Below are 22,477 nucleotides of genomic sequence, written 5' to 3'. Positions count from 1 at the left end.
ATCAGGGAAACACATGACATCCAGATATTTATAACGATTATCCATTGGAAAATCTTCAATTTTCACCATTTGATAAAGCTTCAATGCAGATTCGTTATCGATTCTTTTCGCGTGTATTGGGTATATTGTATACTGATCGTTAATATCCGAATGTTCAGTGATTTGTGTGAGAAAAGCCGTACGTTTTAAAACGGTTTGATCATCATTATTTTTGTTTTGCTGTACATTGTACAAATTCAATGCTGGTAATTCCTCAACCACCTCATTTATTTCGTCATTGTCGCTTTCCTCATCGACAATCCTATATTCTGTTTCCTGCAACTTATCCTTTAATAGATCATCAGATGACGCTGGAAGACGAATTTTTGAGTAATGAGGATTATTTCTTTTAACCATTGTAAAGCCTTATACATTTTATTAATATCTACTAAATTTTCCCAAACCACTTTAGATTTCTTGGGTATACCTCGAACGAGAATGTGCAACTCGTGATTCAAATTTATAGGATCTTCCGGAGGACATACCTTATCCAATGTTTCTTGTAAAGGCAGAGGCAAATGAAATGTTCTACCTTTTCCTAAACAGAGTTCGATTATATAAGTTTCTTGATTTAAAATGTGCTATATTTAAATCATTTAATTATTTTTTTCGTTCAAGTACAATTAACGCAAAAAAACTTGGGGTTAAGTAGGGGGTATTTTTTCTTTCCCCCCCCTTTTTTTTAAAAAAAAAAAATATTTGGGGGTTAAAAAATTTTGGGAATCTGGAATTTTGAGAGTTAATTTTTTTATTTTCAGACTAGGTTTTTAAATTTTTTTGGGACCTTCTTTTGAAAATTTTGGCCTTGGGGCCCTTTTTATTTTTTTTTATTTTTTTTTAAAATAGGGTTTTGAGGGGGACGAATGAGCGGAAAGAGAAGACGAGATAGGGGAAAGAGGGTTTTAAAAGAAACGAAAAAAGGGGTGAGGGGAAAAGGGTACAAGGGTGATGAAAAATGTGAAAGAGGGAGAGAGGGTGGGAGAGGACGAAAAGAAAAGGGGGGTGAAAAAAAGGGCGGGGAAAAGGTCGAAAAAGAGGGTGAGAGAGAACGAAAAAAAGGGGGAAAAAAGAAGGGAAAAAAAGAGGGTTGAGAGAGGAAAAAAGAGTGTGAAAGAGGGGGAAAAAAAAAATGAGAGGGGCAAAAGGGGTTGGGGGAAAAAATTTTAAAAAGGGTGGAGAGGGGGGCGAAAAGAGAGTGAAAAAAGGTTTTGAATTTTGAAAAAAAGGGCCCAAAAAAGGGTTTTTAAAAAGGGTGAGAAAAAATGAAAGAGGGTGGAGAGGAAGAAAGAGATGAAAAAAGGGGAAAGAGGGTGGGTGAAAAAAAAAGGGGGGCGAAAAGGGGGGGGGAGAGGGAAAAAAAAAAGGGGGTGGAAGGGAAAATGAAGAGGAAATGAAGAAGGTGGTTTTGGGAAAAGGGTTTTGAGAGAAGAAAAAAAGGGGAGGAGAGGACGAAAGAGGGGTGAGAGAGAAGGAAAAAAGGGGTTTAAAAGAAAAGGAAAAAAAGGGGGGAAAAGAAAGAAAAAGGGGGGGGGAGGGGAAATGAAAGAGGGGTGAAAGGGGGAGGAAAGAGGGGGAAAAGGGGGGAGAGGACGAAAGGGGGGGGTGGAAAAAAGGGCCGAAAGAGGGTGGAAAGAGGAAAAAAAAAAGGGGGGGAAAAAGGTGAAAAAAACCGGAAAAGGAAAAAAAGGGGGGGAGGGAATGAAAAGAGGGGAAAAAAAAAGGGAACCCCAAAAAGGGGTGGGGGGGGGGGGGGCAGTGGGGGGGGGGGGTGGGAAAGGGGGGGGGGGTGGGGGGGAAGGGGTGGGGTTTTGGGGGGGGAAAAAGGGGGGGGGTGGGGGTGGGGGGGGGTGGGAGGGAAAGGGGGGGGGGAGGTTTTGGGGGGGTGGGGGGAAAGGTGAGAAGAGATTTTTTTTCGGGGCAGAGAAAGAAGAAGAAGAAGAAGAAGAAAGAAGAAGAAGAAAGAAAAAAGAAGAAAAAGAGAAGAAAAAAAAGAAGGAGGTTTTTTTAATTTTTTTTTGGGGAAAAAACGCACTTTTTGCCGTTTTTTTCCGGAACCCCGGGTTTTCCGATTTTTTTTTCCCCTTTGGGGGGGAAATTTTTCGTGGCGATGCCCCCCTTTTTAGGTTATGTTTGTGGGAATTCAAAATTTTTTTTTTTTAGTAGTTCTACACCCCCAAAAAAATTTGGAATTTTTTGGTGGAAGGGGAAGGGGGGTTTTTGTGTCTTTTTAAAAGGTTTTTTGGTTTGGGGAAATGGCCCCGGGACACTACCGCGTCTCCTGATATTCTATTTTTTTTTAAAAAGTTATGGAAAAAAACTTTTTTGTACCTCTTGTTTTCGGGGAAAAAAAAACAACCCCAAAAAAAATATTGGGGGCCAAAAACCTTTTTTTGCAAAAAAGAAAAACCCTTTAAAAAAAAAAGTTATTGTATTTTAACCAAGTTCCGTATTAAGGAAAATTTCAAAAGTAATGAAAAAGGTTGAATTTTGTGATAACCGGTTTGATTTTTAAAATCAATTCTTTAATTTTAAATTTTTTTTTATAATTTTATTTTTGAATTTTAAAGAAAATGTTAAAATTATAATTTTTAGATATTGGGTGATGAAAATTCTTTCTATATGAAAAACACAATTGGCAGAAAAAAAAGTTTGGAAGAATCATTAGTTTATATTAAATATAAGATCCCCAAATAAGGGGAAATAGAATCAATTTTTTAAAAATAATTTTTTTTGGGGAAAATTGTTACTTGAAAAAAATTAATTTTTTTCCCTTTTTTTAAAATATTCGAAAAATAGGTAGATGTAAGAAGAAGCACTAGTCCTCACTATGATTTGAAGTCCCCAATTTCTTAAATAAAAAGGGGTTTATAGTTAAAAAGGGTTTAGAAAGAAAAACGTTGGGGGATTTTAGAATATTTATTTTTTTTTAACAAGTAAAAAATTTTTGGGGAAAAGCTAAGTGAAGCGTTTTAAGAATTTGCGAGACACGTCTGATGGGTGAGGTTGGGGCAGTGCTCAAATCGGGACATATGCTATATCAGAATAACTCTATCAACAATACACATAATGGAGGAGTGGCGATCATGGTTCACAAAAACTTAAAAACACCTTGTCACTAAAGGGCCATTTTAGAAAGAGTCATTTACATCGTGATGAAGTTAAATCAGAGATTACACCATCCAGGTAATACAGGTCTATGCGCCGACCACCACAGCGGAAGATGAGGAATAGAGTAGCTATACGAGGATGTGAGTACAAGCAAGAAGAGCGGGAAAAGCGACATTTACGGTGGTTATAGAAGACTTTAATGCTAAGATGGCCCAAGGACAGCAGAGGATCCTCAAATTATAGGACCATACGGCTTGGGGGCCAGAAATAGCAGAGCCAAATGTTGGTGGATTATCTCGGCAGCGAAACTCAGTCTGCATGAACACTTTTTTCAAAAAAATTACCTCAAAGGAATGGACTTGAAAAGCCCAAACAACTTGACAAAAAACGAGATCGATTACATCCTCACAAATACCAAGAAGAAATGCACAGATGATTCAGTCTTGAATAAATTTCACATTGGAAGTGACCATCGTCTGGTAAGGGCTAGGATCCTAATCAACATTAAACGCGTAAGCTGATGAAGACAAAACCTTCAGACTCATATTAAAAGAATTGGAATTAAAACAGCTAGAATACCAAAAAACACTCCAAACAAAATTACAGCCACAAAATCTAGCAGGAATAGACATCAACAAACTGTTGGAGAGGATCACCAGGAGTATTCAAATAGCCACAAAAAAATTAATGCACAAATAAAACAAGAAAAGAACAACAAGCTAAGTACAGATACTAAACATCTCATAGAAAAACGATGGCAAACGAATAGAGAATCAGAAGAATACAGAGATCTAAACAAAAAGATCAGGAAAAGTATACGGAGAGATTTACGAAATCATAACACCGAACTAGCCCGCAAAACTATTGAGGGGGACGCCAATATGAAAGTTCTACGTTCCAAGATAGCAAGAGGTAAAACAAAGATCTACGCCATAAGAGATGAAAAAGGAGAAATAATCACAGATAAAGATGATAATGATATCACCGACACCATTCAAAGATTTTATTGCAAGCTATACAGTGTAGCATTTCCAAGGCCGGACAAGGTAGGAAACAGAGGACAAAAAATCCTAAATGTCGGTTCGGAAGAGATTCCAGGAATTGACAAAGATGAACTGTGAGTAGCAATGAAGATGAAAAGAACCAAAAGACTCCAGGAGAAGACAGGGTGACAAGTAAAATTTTAAAAATGAGAGAAAAACCTCTGGAGGTAGCATTGCTTAACCTCCTAAACAAATGCTTAGAACAACAACAAATACCAACCTCTTGGAGCAATGCTAAAGTTATCTTGTTATTCAAGAAAGGGGATCACACAAATATAGAAAACTATCGTCCAATCAGTCTACTTTCCGTCTTCTATAAATTGTTGATGAGAATAATGGCAAATAGACTAAACAACAAATTTAACTTTTATCAGCCAATAGAACAAACTGAGTTCCGGAAAAACTACAGCACAGTAGATCATCTACAAACTATGCATACTCTAATAGAGAAAGCAACGGAATATAACATCCCACTTTATCTGGCTTTCATAGACTACCAAAAGGCATTTAATTCCATAGAGATTTGGGCAGTTTTCGAAGCAATGGATAAGGCAAGAATAGACTTTCGATACACCAATCTGATTAAACACATTTACGAAAATGCCTCGCTTCAAGTAAGACTGGAGGAAGACATGGTAACGGAAAAGATAAGGATCAAAAGAGGTGTAAGACAGGGCGACACGATCTCGCCTAAACTTTTTACTCTGGCATTAGAGGACATATTCAAGAGTTTACCCTGAGAAAATAAGGGCATCAGTGTGGATGGCTTCTACCTCAATCATCTAATTGTAAGATTCGCGGATGATATAATCCTGATCAGCAGTGACCCAATGGAACTAAAAGTCACGCTCGAACAACTGCACCAGAAATCAGCAAAGAAAGGACTGAGGATGAATCTACAAAAGACAAAAATCTTGAGCCCAGACCAGGTTCAAATTACGGTTGAAGGTCGAGTCCTTGAAGTAGTGGACCATTACATATATCTGGAACACAAACTTAAGCTAGGTAAAGACAACCAAGGTGCAGAGAGTGCCAGAGGTATGGGGCTGGCGTGGACCGCTTTTGGAAAGCTAGCCTTCATCCTTAGAAACCAGGCTATGCCCATCAACCTGAAGAGAAAAGTATACGAGATCTGTGTACTACCGGTCGCGGTGTATGGTATGAAAACAATAGCACTCACACAGAGTAGCGCCAACAGATTGAAAGTCTGTCAAAGGGTCATGGAAAAAGCTATGTTGGGTATTAGTCTTTGAGATAAAGTAAGGAACGAGGAGATAAGAAGGCGTACTAAAGTTACGGACATCATGGCACGTATTGCCAAGATGAAATGGCAATGAGTGGGTCATGTTGCCAGACATGATGACTCGAGATGGACAAAGAGAATAATCCAATGGAGACCAAGAGCGAACAGAAAAGGTGTAGGGCGACCTCAAAGGCAATGGACAGATGACATCAAGAAAATAAACGTAAAGGGCAACTGGTTAAGGGTGGCAGCGGACAGAAAGGCATGGAAGGGGAACAAAGAGGCTTATGTTCAGGAGTGGACCAAAGATGGCTGAGAATAATGACATAATTTTTATTTCCGAATTTTTATTACGTACATAATTTTAATTCCCAAATTTCTATTATGTACATAATTTTAATTTATTAAATTTCTAATTTCTATTAAGTACATAATTTTAATTCATCGTATTTCTTTTATCTAAATAATTTTAATTTGCTCAATTTCTATTATGTATATAATTTTAATTTGTCGTATTTCCTTGATGTAAATAATTTTAATTTGCTGAATTTCTATATGTACATAATTTTATTCTTGAATTTTCATTGTGTAATTTTAATTCTTAAATTTGTATTATGTTTTAAATTTTTATTCGCCGAATTTTTACTATGTACAATACATAAGTAATTTCTATATTGTATTATAATTTCAATTCATCAAATTTTTATTGTGTACATAAATTCAACTGGCCGAATTTCTATTAGGTACAATTTCAGTTATTTACATAATAGAAATACGGCGAATTAATATTAAGTGCATAAAGAAATTCAAGAATTAAAATTATAAACATAATGGAAAATAAAAAATTATTTATATAAAAGAAATTTGACGAATTAAAATTATGTACATTTGCGTAGTGAAAATGTGTTTGGCGCTTGTGTTATCTAGTCTATCCATAAAAGCAAGATTATTGAAAACTAAATATTATACGAGATATTTTGTATTTCATATCAAAAATATGTCAGATTAGGCAAAATATCTCAAAAACTGTTTAATTCTTGGCTACATTTTCTTATATTTTTTATGCAAAATATTACAAAAAATCTATTTACATAAACGCTTAAAATAATTCTATATAAAATAATTAAATTGACTAAATAAATAAGCTTGAAAATTGCCTCTTACAAACATTTTTATGACATCAACTATGCCCCTCTTTGAGATACTAAAACTTTTATTTGAAACATTTTTTCTACAAATATTAGTAGAGGTAAAAATTTGTAACGCTTATTTAAACACCCGGTACATATTTCTTCCATTTCTGTTCTTTCTATATATATATAAATATATATATATATATCCTATATCAATATATATGTTATATTAAAATGTTACATCTATGAGTGGGAAATTACAACTAACATGAATGTTACGTACACGTTATATTATTTGTTATATTCCGTTTTATTATAGCAATGTAATAATTATATATCGGTGTTTGCTGGGCTAATATTTCTAGGGGATTGAGCATCCACTCTGGGTCGCCCTAATGGCCATCTCCCTTTAGCTTCCGCTCAACTCCCTAATATACACACACACGCCGCATAGGACTTCTGTTTCTTCTTGCCTTTACTCTTTTTTCTTTATAACTTCCCTCACCTGCTTCATCCTACCTCACTCTCCCTCATCTCTCCTCATCCTCCTCCTCTCTTCTTCTCTTTTTCCTCTAAAATCTCTCTCACTATCTCCTGCCAACTCATTTCCCTTTCCCCATTCACCCTACATCTCTTCCATACGTGTGCCCATGACTCCTTCTTTCCTCCACGCACTCTGCATTTCTACTTTTCTGCCTCCTTCCAATATCAACTTCCTAACACTTTATTATCTAGTCTAAATCTTGCTACCCTCTTTCATCTGCTTTCTCCCCATTTCTTCTTCAAATATTCCGGCACCCCCTCTACTCTCACCTCCTTATACCATCTATTGTGCCCTGATCTCTCTATTCTCTCCTCTTTTTCTCTCTTCTTTGCTCTTCCACGTCTCTCCTAATTACTTCCCCGTACCACCCCTCCTTTTCTCCGCTCTTCTTTGTCACGTCTTCTATCCTCCATCCTTTTTTCCTGAAAAAATCCTCTCTTTTTCTTTCCCATTCCGACCCTTCCTTTCTTTTTTTTGTCCTGCCCTTCAATTCTTCCCAACATCTTGCCAACCCGCTTCTCTTTTCCTTCTCCAACCTCTTCTCAAAACTCCACGCTCTTTTCCCTGCTCTTGTCCTTAATTTATTCATTTTCAGCTCCTCTTTTACTATATATCACGGCGCTCTTCTTTCCATCCCTAACATCCATCTTAAGTACCTCTCTTCTCACCTTTCCATTCCTTCTCTCTCTTTCCACCCCCATATTTGTACTCCATAACTCATGACCGTCCAGACTAACTTATCAAATAGCCATAATCTCCTCCCCCAATTTTTTCTAAATCTCCTTTTCCCTATTACCCATACTTGTTCTATGACTGCTGCTTTCTTATCCTATCTTTCACCGCCCTCCTTGCCTTCTATTTCTCTGCAACCTGTAGCCTAAGTATGTGAATTCTTTCACCTCCTCCATTTTTTTTCCTTTCCATTTCCACTTTCTTTTTTCCACCTTCCTCCTTCTCTTCTAAACCTTATAATCCTTGTCTTTTTTGCGTTTAATTCCAGCTCCTGCTCCAGATATTCTTTCAGTCTCTCTATCATGCTTCTCAGTTCATCTTCTTCCTCCGCTACTAATACCATGCATATGCCAGCGTGTATATTCTCTTCTCTTCTATCCTACTCCTTTCCTTCTTACTCTCCTTTTCTTACTCTCCCCATTTTTTCCTCTAAATCCGCCGTCAAAATGTTAAATAATATCGGGCTCAACGGGGATCTCTGCTTCACTCCTTTTTTCGTCCAAAACACCTCTCCTATCTTCTCTCCTATCCTTATCCTACATTTTATTTCCTTCAGCACCTCCATCATTCTTCTCCTCAGCCCTATCGTTACCCTCCCTTCTCTTTCTCTCTCTCTATCTCTCCCCCATTGCCTCTATTAACTTCCCTCTATTCACCGAGTCAAACGCCGCCTTTCAATCCACAAACATTGCTGTCATCTTTTCCCCCTTTCTTCCCAACTGTCTGTTTATTACATAATTCAGTACATATATGTTATTCATTGTACCCCTTCCTTTCCTGAGTCCTGTCTGATTTTCTGGCACTATACTCTTTTCCTCCACCTCCCTCTTTATTCTTTCCGCCAGCACCACCGTATAAATCTTGTACAGTGTCGGCATCAAGGTCACTCCCCTATAATCCTTCATTCTTTCCCTTCCCCTTTCTTCACTATTGGCACTATTACCTCTTCCATCCACCTCTCTGGCCATTTATGCGTTTTTCGTCATCGGCGTCATGGTACCGAACAATGTTTTTGCTACTGTTCCTATCCCGTCAATTATTCCCCTACGTTTGTCTGTACGTCTGTCGTAGAGTGTAGTTATTTGTATTGTCGTCTTTTCCAAATAGTTTAGTGTTTGTTTTGTAATACTAACTAAATTAAGGCATGTGTTTTGTTGCGTTAACACATTGCACGCTTTTTCTGTACGCTCTATATAATTTCGTATGTAACCCTGTTTCGCAGTTAATGTTGCTAGGTCTAGTTTTATTACTAGTTTCCACGTGCTTTTAGAACAATGTAAATGGCCTATTTTTTCAAAATGTATCCCTGGTTCGTTGGTAAATTCCTCGAGTTCGTATGGCTCTTGGCTTGACCGTCTCAATATCGCTGCGTTGGCATTGAATATGATCATCCTGTAATATATATAATTCCCCTTACTATTTTATACTTTTGTATGCAATTTTTATCAAAAAAGCGGAGCATTCGTTTTTTATATCTTCTGTCGTTTCTTCAGTCTTAGGACAATTTTTGTTACGTGCGGCACGACGTATTATCATGTGTTTTCGATTTAATTGTATTAGGTGCAATGCCTATTCGCATTTAGATGATTTGTTGTGTCCCTACTGTCGCGCCCGCGCCCCTGTTGTGGGGCCCGAAATAACGGGGGACGAATATACCCGGGCGTACGATGTGGTGCTCCGGTGGGCGAATGTGTCCCGGAGGGCGGGTGAGCCGCATTCCTTGCACGTCACCCTCGATACGCGTACCGGTACGCGAGTGGTGCGTGAGGTGGTGGTTTTGGTGGGGACGACCAGCCTTGATCGATTCGCGATACCAGAATAGGTAAGTCTCAATTTTCGATAAATGATTTTAGTCTGTTTGTGTGTATGCGTACTGCTCTTCTTCCTTTCTTTACTGTGTAGTTGACATCGGAGTTCTTTTCGATTATCGTATACGGTCCTGCCCATAAGGCGTCAAGTTTCTTTGATCGTCCGCGTCGTAGCGTATCGTCATATATAAGCACTTTATCACCGACTTTAAATTTTATTTCTTTCGCGTCTTTATCATAATATTTTTTTGATTTGATTTTTTCTTCGTTTACGCGATCCTTCGCAATTTGTTGTGTGGCCCTTAATCTTTCCCTAAGCTCTTGAGCGTAATCATCGTAGCTGTATGTGGCCCTCGGTGGTTTTGTTAATGCCGTCGGTAGGTTGGCCTGATGTCCGTAAATTAATTCAAACGGCGTGTACCCCGTTGCACTGTGCGGGGTCGTATTATAAGTAAACATTGCATAAGGTGTCCATTCGTCCCAGTCTGTTTAATCAGCGTCAACATAATGGCAAAGATATTCTGCTAATGTCCTATGTGATCGTTCGAGTGCCCCATTTGTTTCCGGATGATACGCGGTTGTTTGTAATTTTTTGATTTTTAACAGTTTACATGTGTTCTTAAATATTTCACTTAAAAAGTTTGTCCCTTGATCTGTCAAAATTTTTCCCGGTATTCCGTGTTCTAGGATTATTTTCGTTACGAACTCTTTTGCGATTGTGCCGGCTTCCTGGTTTGGTATTGGAATCGCCTTACTAAATTTTGTTAGGATGTCTTGGAATGTTAATAAATATTTACTCCCATTCGTAGTTATTGTTAGCGGCCCTACAATGTCCAACGCACATTTTTCAAATGGCTTACCAGGCGTATCTGTAATTATTAACGGTGCTTTATTTTTCCGCGACAATTTATTTTTTTGACATGACTCACACTTGGCGATGTATTTCTTGACGTCTTTTGTTAAACCCGGCCAATCATGATCTAAACGAATCCTCTTAATTGTTCTTTCTATTCCCTGATGTCCTCCAATGGGCGCATCGTGATATTCATACAGTATCTGTTGTTTTTCCTCTTTGGTGTACATCCTTTCATTATTAGCGCCGTTTACCTCTTCTTTTTCTATCTTGCATATACCTCCCGTCCTTTCGCTTGAGTCAGCGTTTCGGATTACGTTCCGACTCAATGCATCAGCGTTTGCGTTCGCTCGTCCGGCCTTATGTATGATTTCGTAATCGTATTCTTCTAATTTTAATCTCCAGCGAATTACCCTTGGTCCGGGGTCATTTACGTTAAATAGCCATACCAATGGTTTATGATCCGTGATAATTTTGAATTTGGTCCCGTATACGTATGGTCTAAAATGTTTTACGGCCCATACAATCGCTAATTATTCTTTTTCAGTTGTGCTGTAATTCTGCTCCGCGCGAGATAGCACTCTGCTTGCGTAAGCAACAGGGCGGTCATTGCCTATGAGCCCCTGTGAGAGCACGGCTCCGATTGCATAATCGGACGCGTCTGTAGTTATATTAAATTCCTTACTAAAATCCGGATATTGTAATATCGGTGCTGTTATTAGCTTATCTTTTAAAATATCGAACGCAATTTGTTGCTCGCTGTTTCATCCGAAGGTTTCGCCCTTTTTTGTCAATCTAGTCAGGGGTTTTGCGATCTTTGAGAAATCCTGAATGAATTTCCTATAATAACCGGCAAGTCCTATAAATGCCTGTACATCTTTAACTTTTTGCGGCGTCGGAAAATTTTTTACCGCCTCTAATTTTGATGGGTCTGGTAATATACCGTTTTCCGAGATTATGTGCCCTAAGTATATAACTTCTTTTCGTAAAAATTCACATTTATCTGGCTGCAATTTCATGTTGTGTGTCCGTAATCTCTGCAATACTTCCCTGAGCCTTATATTATGGTTCTCTAAACTTGACCCATATATGACAATGTCGTCGAGATATACAAGACATTTGAGCCCTTGAATTCCAGTCAGTACTGAATTCATTAGTCGTTGGAAGGTCGCGGGTGCATTCTTCAGTCCAAATGGCATTCTGTTGAACTCATAATGTCCAAAAAGAGTTGAGAAAGCCGTTTTCTTTTTATCGTATTCAGCCATCGGTATCTGGTGGTAACCTGATGCTAAATTGAGCGTTGTAAAATATTTAGCGTTTCCCAGCTGGTCCAAAATGTCCGTGATGTTTGGTAGCGGAAACGAGTCGCCTACTGTAAGGTCATTTACCTTTCTGAAATCTACAACTACCCTTAGTCTTGGGTTTCCGGATGCGTCAGCTTTTTTCGGCACTACTAACAGTGGAGCGTTCCATTGGCTAACGCTTGACCTGATAATGCCAGCATCTAGCATCTCTTTAACTTGTTTATTTACCTCCGCCTTATGCTTCTCCGGCAGGCGGTACGGTCGTACGTTGACCGGTGCTGAATCGGCGCGCGTGGTTATTTCATGTTCCACGGTCGCGGTGCAGCTCAGTGGTTCTCCATTCAAAAGAAATTGTGCGAGAACCTTCGATTTGTTTTAATTTTCCGCGCAAAGGCAAATTTATTTATTTATAAGTCGGCTCGCAGATACGAAGGAGACTGGATGCGGAGAAAATTGTAAAGGTGGAGAAATTCACTTTTGAGGCAAAGCAGTTTTATTCAAAACTCTCGTAGACAAGATTAAAACGCGGAAGTTCGCTCTAGAACGAGATAAATTCGCGCGATGCTCTTTTCGCTGATATACACGGAGACGTCTCTTCAGTTCAGACTCCTCGAGTAGACTCATTTTTGATCCTCGCGGAATTCGGCAGCTAAGGGGGCGATCGATCATCCGATCGACGCGTGGCACACGTGCTGAAATCCTATTCGCGGACGATTGCCCCATCACGCTCCGAAACGCGAGACAAAGGCGAGTTTTTGTAGATTCCTCGCTCGCGGAATCGAAAACAACCGGAATAACATCTCGGCGTCGAATATTTTCAATTTCTACGATTGACCTTGCTTCGTCGCTTCGAAAATACGTGACAATTTTAAACATACCGCCCGCCTCGCATTTGAACGTATGCGAATATGCGAAATATAGCCAACGGTAGTCTTTAACGTACGATGAAGACAATAAATCAATTTTCAATCAATCAAGAAATCAAACAAGAGATCAATGCAATAATTCCTTGCGATCGAATAACGAGGGCAAGTAATCAGAAGGTGAAAAAACCTTTTACAATTTTCGAGTAAATATTTCTAAATTATAAAGACGCTCTCAATTTTCAATAGGCACTGAGCCTTAGCAAATATTCGCCTCTTTCGGCTGTTCGAGCACGCAAATACAATTATACATGTTTCAAAATTCTACCGACAATGCGATGGGTCGAATAACAAAGTCATAAATGCGATACCTGGCTCGAAAACCACGCCGAAGAGGAGAATATTGCCTAACATAGTAGATTTTGACGCTAAATACATAAATCACACCCGAAATTTATCAAATAATTACAATCTAAGTTTAACGCAAGTACAATTTTCAAATATTGCTATTGATTGGCAGCCGGCACAGTAGCGTAATTGGTCGTTTCAGGATCGAGCTCGCAGTTCTCACCGTAACTACTCGCACGAGTCTATCCGAGCCGGGATGAATCTGCGTGACTCGCGCTAAGTTCCACTTGCTCGGAGGGAGCAAGGGATTCTTCAACAAGGCGAGTTCTCCTATGCAAAAACAAGACGTTTTTTCCGACCACTTACGCCGCTGCTGCAGGGAGTGTAAGTAGTCTTGCGACCACAAGCGCCAAATCTGTTCGACTAAAGAATGGACCATCTGCCATCGCGATAGTCGATTCGCATTACTTTTGAGCACTGACTCCTCCGGTATCGCAATTATGGGGCGCCCGATCAGGAAATGACCCGGAGTGAGTGCCGATAGGTCACTCGGATCGTCGCTTAATGCCGCGATCGGACGAGAATTTAAGCACGCCTCGATTTGGCATAATAACGTCGCGAATTCGGCCTGTGACAGAGTTCGCGAACCGGCGACTCGTTTTAAGTGCGACTTGAGACTTTTGATTCCCGCCTCCCATAGCCCACCGAAGTGAGGAGCCGCAGACGGAATGAAGTTCCATTCAATTTTGTCATTTGCAAGGATGTCGTGCAATGACGAATCCTTCATCAAGGCGCTGAACGCGTCGTTCAATTCCTTGTCAGCCCCGTGGAAGTTCGTTCCATTATCGCTATATAGCTTGGACGGCAAGCCCCTTCGGCTCACAAATCGCCGAAAGGCGGCGAGGAACCCAGCGCTAGAGTAGTCTTCGACTAGCTCTACGTGGATTGCTTTCGTGACGAGGCAGATGAACAAAGCTATATAAGTTTGTCTGGTTGTTTGGCCTCTGCCAACGAACGGCGTGACTAAGAAAGGACCAGCATAATCCACTCCCGTATGAGCAAATGGAGACGACGGATTGACGCGTGGAGACGGGAGGTCTCCCATGAATTGGCTCAAAAGTTTAGCCGAGTGACGTACGCAAGGGATGCATTGTCTTATATATCCCTTGACGGAGTTTCGCCCTCCCATTAACCAATAATTCTGACGAAGAATGCGCAGCACGATTTGAACTCCACCGTGGAGTGTACTCTTATGAGCTTGAGCGATTAGAAGGTAAGCGAGTTGTCCGCGCGGCACGATTACGGGATGTTGCTCATCGTAGCTAAGAGCGGAGTGTCGCAACCGCCCGCCAAGCCGGAGTACCGAATCTTCTCCTAAGAATGGAGCAAAAGTTCGAAGGGAACTCCTTTTTGAAATCGTGGCAGTCTTTTGCAAAGTTTTGAATTTGACTTTGAAAGCTCTCCGCTGGACATAAGACAGCCAGAATTGCTCGGCCCGTTTAAGCTCGTCGACGCTCAGTGTCGAATCTTTTTTAAATTTACGAACCTTTTCCTTCCGCAGTAAGGCGAGAACCTGTGGACGTAAGCCGTCACTCGGACGAGCTTCGTCTAACTTGAAAATTTGTAAAGTAGATCCCACTCTTCTTCACCTTCAATGTGAAGAACTTTGGTTTTTCGCAGTTCAGCTGAAACTTGCTGCAGTTCATTAGTGGGTCTAGTATTCGTCATATCATGAATCGGCCAAGCCGTTGAAGGTTGCCGAAGCCATGGTGGTCCCGTCCACCATAGCGAATGCGACACTAACTCAGACGCGGATAGCCCGCGCGACGCACAATCCGCCGGGTTCTCTGCCGATGATACGTGACTCCACCGAGTAGATGGCAAATTGTTCTGTATTTCAGCCACGCGGTTGGCCACGTATGTGTTCCACTTTGATGGGTGCTGGCGCAACCACGCCAGAGCTATCGTGGAATCCGTCCAACAATGGATCGGAGTTCCAACTAACTGCAACGAATTAACAGTCCACTTTACGAGGCGACTCAATAACACTACCGCGTTTAACTCTAGACGCGGGATGCTCACGGTTTTCACGGGCGCGACCTTTGTTTTTGCTGCGATTAAATTTATTGCGAAGTCTGAAAGCGAATGATAGACGCGAAGATATACGACGGCGGCATAAGCTCGATTTGACGCGTCAGCGAAACCGTGTATCTCTAGCGCGAGAGTTTGTGGACCTTGACCAGTCCACCGTGGAATTTTGATCATTTCTAATTTGTGAAATTCTGATACAAAATAATTCCAACGGGACTTTAACTCATCGGAGATGAGAGAGTCCCATTCGCAATGTAACAACCACAGCTCTTGAAGTATTATTTTTGCCACGATCACGACGGGAGCGGCCCATCCAAGAGGGTCGTAAAGCCTCGCGATAAATGAAAGAATTGAGCGTTTGGTAGGAACGCTGGGGGTGGTCGAGTTCACGACCAAGCGAAACACGTCTTCGTTAGGCATCCATGACAGGCCGAAAACTTTAAGTGAATCTTCCGTCAGGATTAGATGATCGGTTACTTCCGATTGGTCAACAGACAAATCCTTGAGAAGTTCGATCGAATTTGATGCCCATTTCCTTAATTGAAACCCCCCCTTTTCCATTAACTGCATCAATTGAACGCGAGTATTTTTTAAAGATTTTATATCATCCGCGCCAAACAGGGCGTCGTCTACATAAATAGACTCTCCTAGGATAGGAACCGCGGCCTTGAACTTTTCTCCCTCGTCAAGGGCGAGCTGTTTCAATACTCGCATTGCGAGATACGGAGCGGGAGCGAGACCGTAAGTGACCGTTAACAAGCGAAAATGTCGAACGGGCGCTTTCGCTTGAGGACGCCAAAGAATTCTTTGGTAGTCTGAATCTTGCTCATGAATTTGAATTTGCCGAAACATCTTGGCGATGTCGGCCGTACAGACGAAGCTCCACCGTCGCCATCGCGATAACACGGCAGGTAGATCTTGCTGTAATTTGGGCCCTATTAATAAAAAGTCATTCAACGACGTGCCATTCCTAGTTCGGCACGACGCGTTGAAAACGACCCGTAATTTAGTCGTGCAACTATCTTCCCGAATCACGGGGTGGTGCGGAATGTAAACGGGCAATTACTCGGTTTTTTCCGACTCGTCGACGCTAGTCATATGTTCCGAGGGACTCGTATTCCGCTAGAAATTCGTTATACTGCGAATACAGTTCCGATCGATTTCTCAATCTGTTTTCCATATGGTTGTACAGCGACCGCGCAATGGAAAGAGACTCTCCGATTTCGATCGGAGGATCACATTTAAAGGGTAGTCGAACGACGTATCGTCCGTCGGACAACCGACTATGCGTCTGCACGAAGTGTCGCTCACAAATCTCTTCCTCCTCCGTGAGGGGAATTTGAGGCGCGATCTCCTCATCTTCCCAGAACCGCTGGAGAAGAGTGTCTATCTCTTGACCGAGAACGCAATTTAAAACGGCTTCTTTTGAAGCCTTCCGTTTATTTTCGGTCGGACCGGAAATAATCCAACCAAGCGCGATTAGTTGAGCTGTGGGGGTACCGAGCGGACCTTGCCTCAAGTCGCGCATCAAAAGTGAGCCATAAACGTCGGCTCCAAGAAGCAAATGAATTTGATGTTTGCTCGACGGATCCGGATCCGCGAGGGAAAGGCCCTTCAAGTGAGGCCACGATTCGACAGGTCGAACTCGCGAAGCCGCGTACAACGTGATTTTCGGAAACACGTACACTGTGATTGGAAATACCGGGTCGGATTTCGCGCACGGAGTCATTCGCAAGGACACGCGCGACTTTGCGGCACCCGTGTAGGTTTCCCCGAATCCTTTGATTTGTAAATCGGTTCTTTGTCGCCTGGTCCGTATGGTTTGACAGAAAGATTCCGATATAAAACTAAAATTGGATCCCTGATCCAATAGCGCGCGAACCTTAAAGCGTCGGCCCTCAGCGGTGTGGATGTTCACCCACGCGGTTGCGAGGAGAACCGCCGGAGTCGTAAAGTCCGGCGGCTCGATTGTCTGGACGCTGGCCACGGCAGCGTTATTGGAACCGTCCAAGGCGTCGGACTTCGCATTCGTTTTCACGCTCGGTTTCGCAGCTTCCGAACCTTTTCTGACAGCTGACGATTGATAATTTTCGGAATGCAATAAAGAATGATGAGACCGACTACAGTGGTTGCATCGCTGTTGGCTCGGGCAATTCGGCGAAATATGCCCCGAGCGCAAGCAATTAAAGCATACACGATTTTTGCGAGCGAGCTCATTTCGTTGTTCAACTGATTTTTGACGAAACGGCTCGCACTTTATCACGAAATGATTGCCTGAGCAGCATATGCACTTGACAGCGGAGACGTTATGCACTGACGAACGCGGCTTGTCTGGCTTTTGATTAACACTTTCTCTTGAAACTTCCGCGAAGTCTGACAATCCGCGGATTCGAGTCGTAAGAAATTCATGAATATCTTTGTACGCCGGAATTGAAGTTATAGAGGAACACTTCAAGTTCCACTCGCTTCGCGTTTTTTGACAGAATTTTTGTGAGACGCAATAAACAAGCATATCGTCCCACTGAGCAACCGGTCGACTCAAATTCGTCAGCGCGGCCAGCGATGCAGCCACCGTGTCTCGCAATCTCTTTAACTCGCCTACGCTTTCATGTTTCATAACGGGCATGCTCATGAAAGCATGCAAGTGAGTATTAATCAAGGTCGCCTCATCATCATATTCGGCAATTAAGAGTTGCCACGCCGATTCGTAATTCGGATCCGAAATCTTTAAATTATTTATTATTAAGGCAGCGTCACCGATGACACTTGTTTTCAGGTAATGAAACTTTTGAGTGTTAGTGAGCGTACCGTTACTAGCAACGAGAGACTCGAAAGTGTTCTTGAAGCTTTCCCATTCGGAAAACTTCCCCGAAAATTTTGGAAGCGTAATACGAGGCAACTGAAAACTATTATTATTACTGTCGCGAAACGAGGAGTCAGTGCTACGATCGAGAGAAGGCGGTGAAGAGATGCTTAATTTACTTATCATATCACGGAGCGTATCGGCCGTCTCGAGGTAGACATCCTCAGCGATTAGAAAATCTTCATCGACGAAGTAGGCAGCCTTCGCCCGTTCATCTGAAGACGTAGATTGTAAGAGCTTGACGTGGAGCTCTCTGCAGGATGCCCAGAGCGACGTAAGCTCGTCCAATCGTCCTTGAATTTTTGGCAGGGTAATATTGACCTTAGCCAACTTCTTGTAATTCACGAGCACGCGTTTCACTTGAGAGATCGTGTCTAATTGCGCGATCAACAGATCTTTTGCTGTCGATATTTTTTCGGAGCAACGTCAGTAGTACAGACGGAAAGATTCGCGGACGCTTCCTCTATCAAACGCGACGCGTATGTCTTAAGTTTGACTTGAGACCATTGATTATGTCAGGCGCGTGAACGGCGCGGACGGCAAGAGTTCGCGGACGACCTTGTTGTCGAAACGCGACGAATTTGTCTCAAAAGAGACCACTGAGTATGTCGGGCGCGTGAACGGCGCCGACGGCACGAGTTCGCGAACGACCTGACTGTCGAACGCGACGAGTTTGTCTCGAAAGAGACCACTAAGTTTCGTCTCACGAGTCGAATTGGGTTTTGACGACGTGAATCGGAGTCTACCCGTACACTTGTTTCTCGAGAGCGAACTCGACACTTGGTTCCTGTCTCTTCTTTTGCACACTCGTTTGTAAGACGATGTGCTTCTATTGTCCACCCGCGCTTTTTCACTGTCCGCGAGAGTCACACGAGAATCACTTTCTCCGTTTTACCTTATCGTCCTCGTTATCTTCACAATCCGGCTCAAAGGACCATTTTACTTCTGTGCGAGAACCTTCGATTTGTTTTAATTTTCCGCGCAGAGGCAAATTTATTTATTTATAAGTCGGCTCGTAGATACGAAGGAGACTGGATGCGGAGAAAATTGTAAAGGTGGAGAAATTCACTTTTGAGGCAAAGCAGTTTTATTCAAAACTCTCGCAGACAAGATTAAAACGCGGAAGTTCGCTCTAGAACGAGATAAATTCGCGCGATGCTCTTTTCGCTGATATACACGGAGACGTCTCTTCAGTTCAGACTCCTCGAGTAGACTCATTTTTGATCCTCGCGGAATTCGGCAGCTAAGGGGGCGATCGATCATCCGATCGACGCGTGGCACACGTGCTGAAATCCTATTCGCGGACGATTGCCCCATCACGCTCCGAAACGCGAGACAAAGGCGAGTTTTTGTAGATTCCTCGCTCGCGGAATCGAAAACAACCGGAATAACATCTCGGCGTCGAATATTTTCAATTTCTACGATTGACCTTGCTTCGTCGCTTCGAAAATACGTGACAATTTTAAACAAAAATAAATCGCAATATTCTTCGCATATCCTGTGTATAGCCTATCGTTCTTCTACGTTGAGATGGTCCGTCCGTAATAATTGTCATACTTCCCGATTTCTTTTGCTCGAATACTTCGGAATTTCTTTTCGTATGATGGTTATTTCATGCTTCATTTCCCCTTCTATTTCGTCTATAGTTATTAGCGGCGTTCTTAACTCGACAACTTCGTCAGTTGTATTTTGGACACACGTAGTCCTCTGGTTGCACGAGGCATCGTCCTATATACACACCGGGTGCAGTTTGTTCGGCTCTTACGATTCCTGCGCTATTTTTATTTGTGGCGGCTCGGATAATTGTTTCGCTGCGCGGCTGTAATCGGATCTTTTCGTATGGTTGTAAATTTAACACGGCATCTCCTATGGTGAGTTCCCGTTTTTTAAAATTACAGTTAACTCCCTGTTTCCGCAAAAAATCTATCCCGAGAATTCCTTCGTATTCCATGGGGAAATCGTCTTTGACGACGTAGGTTGTGTGCTTTATTTTTCGACCTCCTATGTCAATTGTCGCCTGCGTCTTTCCTATTGTCCGTGCTTTGTGTCACGTAATGCCAATGAGCGTTATTTTTCCTTTATAAATTAGTGCGTCATCTTTTAGATGTTTCAGTTTTATTAATGAAATAGTTGCCCCTGAATCGAATAGCATTTTAACTGCGCCATTCCTAGCTTCGCGCATCGGTAGTGTAATTAAATCTAAACCCGCGCTCTCTTGTAGTGTGGATCGTAGGTGTGATACGCGATACTCGACGGCGCGTGCCGGTGTCTCTCCTTCCGAGTCTCCCTCGTTGCTGTCGCGTTCGTAACTGCTACTGCTTTGCTCGGAATCCGTATCACCCTTTTTCGTTTTCGGCTTCTTTCGACTCTTGGTTAAATTAACGGTACGCATTTTTTTTTCCTCATTCATTCTGTCGCGATTTGATGTCGTTTTTAGCCGTCCGTTTATCGTCCAGCATTCTTCACGGCTGTGTCCGCGTTTTTTGCAGTGGTTGCAAAACTTTTCTGTTGTGATTACGCGATCTGACTTCTCTGGTTTCGGAAGCGCGTATTTACTGTTACGGCATTCTCGCTCGTAGTGCCCCGATTTTCCGCATTTATAGCATTGTACGGCATTTTTTGATGATTGCGTCGGCGCTCCCTCATAACGATTTCGATTTGTGTAATTGCTAGATCGCGTTGTAGTTGTGCCCTTTACTTTTTCTTCGGCGGTTGCGGCAATTATTGCCTCCTGCAGTGTTTGGTAATTTCGAGAACGAATAAGTAGTTGTACCTCGTCGCGTAGTCCTATCTGGAAATTCTGTAAGGCTTACTTCTGTATGGTGTTTAAAATAACTCGCTTCTCAATGGGGGAGTGACCTTCTCCCTCCGTCATAGATTCAAACAGCTCCATAGCTAATGTGTCGACGCGCGTTCCGAAAGCTTGCGCGCCTTCATTTGTTCTTTGTTTCAACGAATTAAATTCTATCTGTAGGTGCGTAGTGCTTTGCCTATTCTGATACGTACATTCCAACTGTTGCTTCAGTTCGTCATACGTCTGTATATCTCGCGTTTGGAAATCTAGCATTGCTTTGCCTTTGAGTTTTGTGCATAGGATAGCTCCCACCAATCCTCTCTCGTTAGCAGAGTGTATGTTTGTCATGGCGTACGTGCATGTGCTTAGAAATTCCTGTAATTTATGTTGGGCCGTCCCGTCAAATTCCGGAATCATTTGCCGTGCTTCTTTTAACGATATAAAAGGCTCCTGCGAGCCTTGTCGGTGTCTAGCGTCACTCTCTGTTCGTCCGTACACAACGTCATATTTTTTGTCGTCATTGTCTGGGTCTCGCGTTTCCCTCTCGAGGGTGTGTGTGTCCCGGCGGGTTTAACCCCGTTCGTCAGCGTATGGCGTTAATGTCACGAATTTGTTCGCGTAATATGTTTATTTCCGTGAGCATTTCCCCACGTAGTTCTCGCATGCCTCTCATTATCTCACGTAGCATAGGGTTGTCTATGCCGGCCTCCCTATATATAGGAGTTTCGCGCATCTCGATTTCGTCAACGCGTCTATCTATGTATCGTCTGGTATCGCGGGGGTTAGTTGTTCCTATTTTGCTATTAGGGGGTGGTGCATGTACGTCGGCTTCCACAAGTCGAGTATTGTCGCGAGCTATTGTACCGTGCAGACGGTCAATCTCGCGGTCGATGGCACCCTCGGACACATCCATGCCACCGTTAGGCGGTGTTCGCAGCATGTCCTAATACTCGCTCGGATCGAAAATACTACTATCGTATAATGTAAGCAAGGATTCCCCGCGTTGTAACCCGTTGCTAGGAGTTCGTCTTACGCGTACGTTACTTTCTTTTCTTAATTTTTTAACGGTGTCGGTTTCCCCTTTTTCAAATAAACTTTCGTCAAAAATGTTAAACGGAAATTCGCGTTCGGCTTTCCCGTGAGTATATGATTCGGAGTCGCTCTCTCCCGAATAATATGCTTCTAATTTTGTTCGCACTTTTCCGAGGTTTTCTAAAGTTATCGGTAGTGCTTTGATTGATTGTTCGGCTGAGTCGCTATGTAACCACGATTTATTCGCTATCGCTTGTCGGGGTGTTTCGCTTTCCTCCGACATTCATGCAGTATATAAAAAGTTTGATTCGGACTTACATTAATACGGCTACCATTACTATCGCTCGCTCGCTGACGCTGCAGATCATTGCTCGGTTGTTGATACGGCTAGCGGTCCGGTGTTGTAAGGTGATCCTGCGGGTCGTTGTACGGTGCGATGCGTTGTCCGTGTTGTCGTAGGTCGCGTCCTTAGGTGATGGCCTACTTCCCGTCGGCTGATGCGTTGTCCGTGTGTCTTCTTGTACGTACGGCACGCTGCTGCTTATACGTCGGCTTCTGTTTTGTTCGCTTTCCGTCGATTATTATGTTCGACGTGCCTGATTATTAATACTGCTGTATTTTTCAGGTCTTCCTCCAAGTAGTTCCTGACGGTCCTTCGGCGCAATCCCACCGCTGCCAC

The 22,477-nt window shown here is 42.4% G+C and overlaps 2 protein-coding genes across 2 annotated transcripts; one reads left to right on the top strand and one right to left on the bottom strand.

Moving 5' to 3' along the window:
• Window positions 1-3,500: 3,500 nt before the first annotated feature.
• Window positions 3,501-4,268, top strand: LOC146722113 (uncharacterized). Its single transcript, XM_085485413.1, has 2 exons — window positions 3,501-3,626; window positions 3,687-4,268. The coding sequence occupies exons 1-2, from the start codon at window positions 3,501-3,503 to the stop codon at window positions 4,266-4,268; spliced, it is 708 nt and encodes a 235-aa protein (XP_085341539.1).
• A 6,999-nt stretch (window positions 4,269-11,267) lies between these two features.
• Window positions 11,268-21,114, bottom strand: LOC146722112 (uncharacterized). Its single transcript, XM_085485412.1, has 5 exons — window positions 20,979-21,114; window positions 16,421-18,373; window positions 14,668-16,044; window positions 13,242-14,392; window positions 11,268-12,170 (listed from the first exon to the last, which is right to left on the bottom strand). Exons 1-5 carry the CDS (start codon window positions 21,112-21,114, stop codon window positions 11,268-11,270), a joined length of 5,520 nt encoding a protein of 1,839 aa, XP_085341538.1.
• Window positions 21,115-22,477: the final 1,363 nt, after the last annotated feature.

Source organism: Nylanderia fulva, unplaced genomic scaffold, assembly GCF_048542155.1.
Source record: "Nylanderia fulva isolate GAGA-0341 unplaced genomic scaffold, ASM4854215v1 Scaffold369, whole genome shotgun sequence".
Classification (NCBI taxonomy): Eukaryota; Metazoa; Arthropoda; class Insecta; order Hymenoptera; family Formicidae; genus Nylanderia; species Nylanderia fulva.
This window is presented reverse-complemented; position numbering and strand designations above follow the sequence as displayed.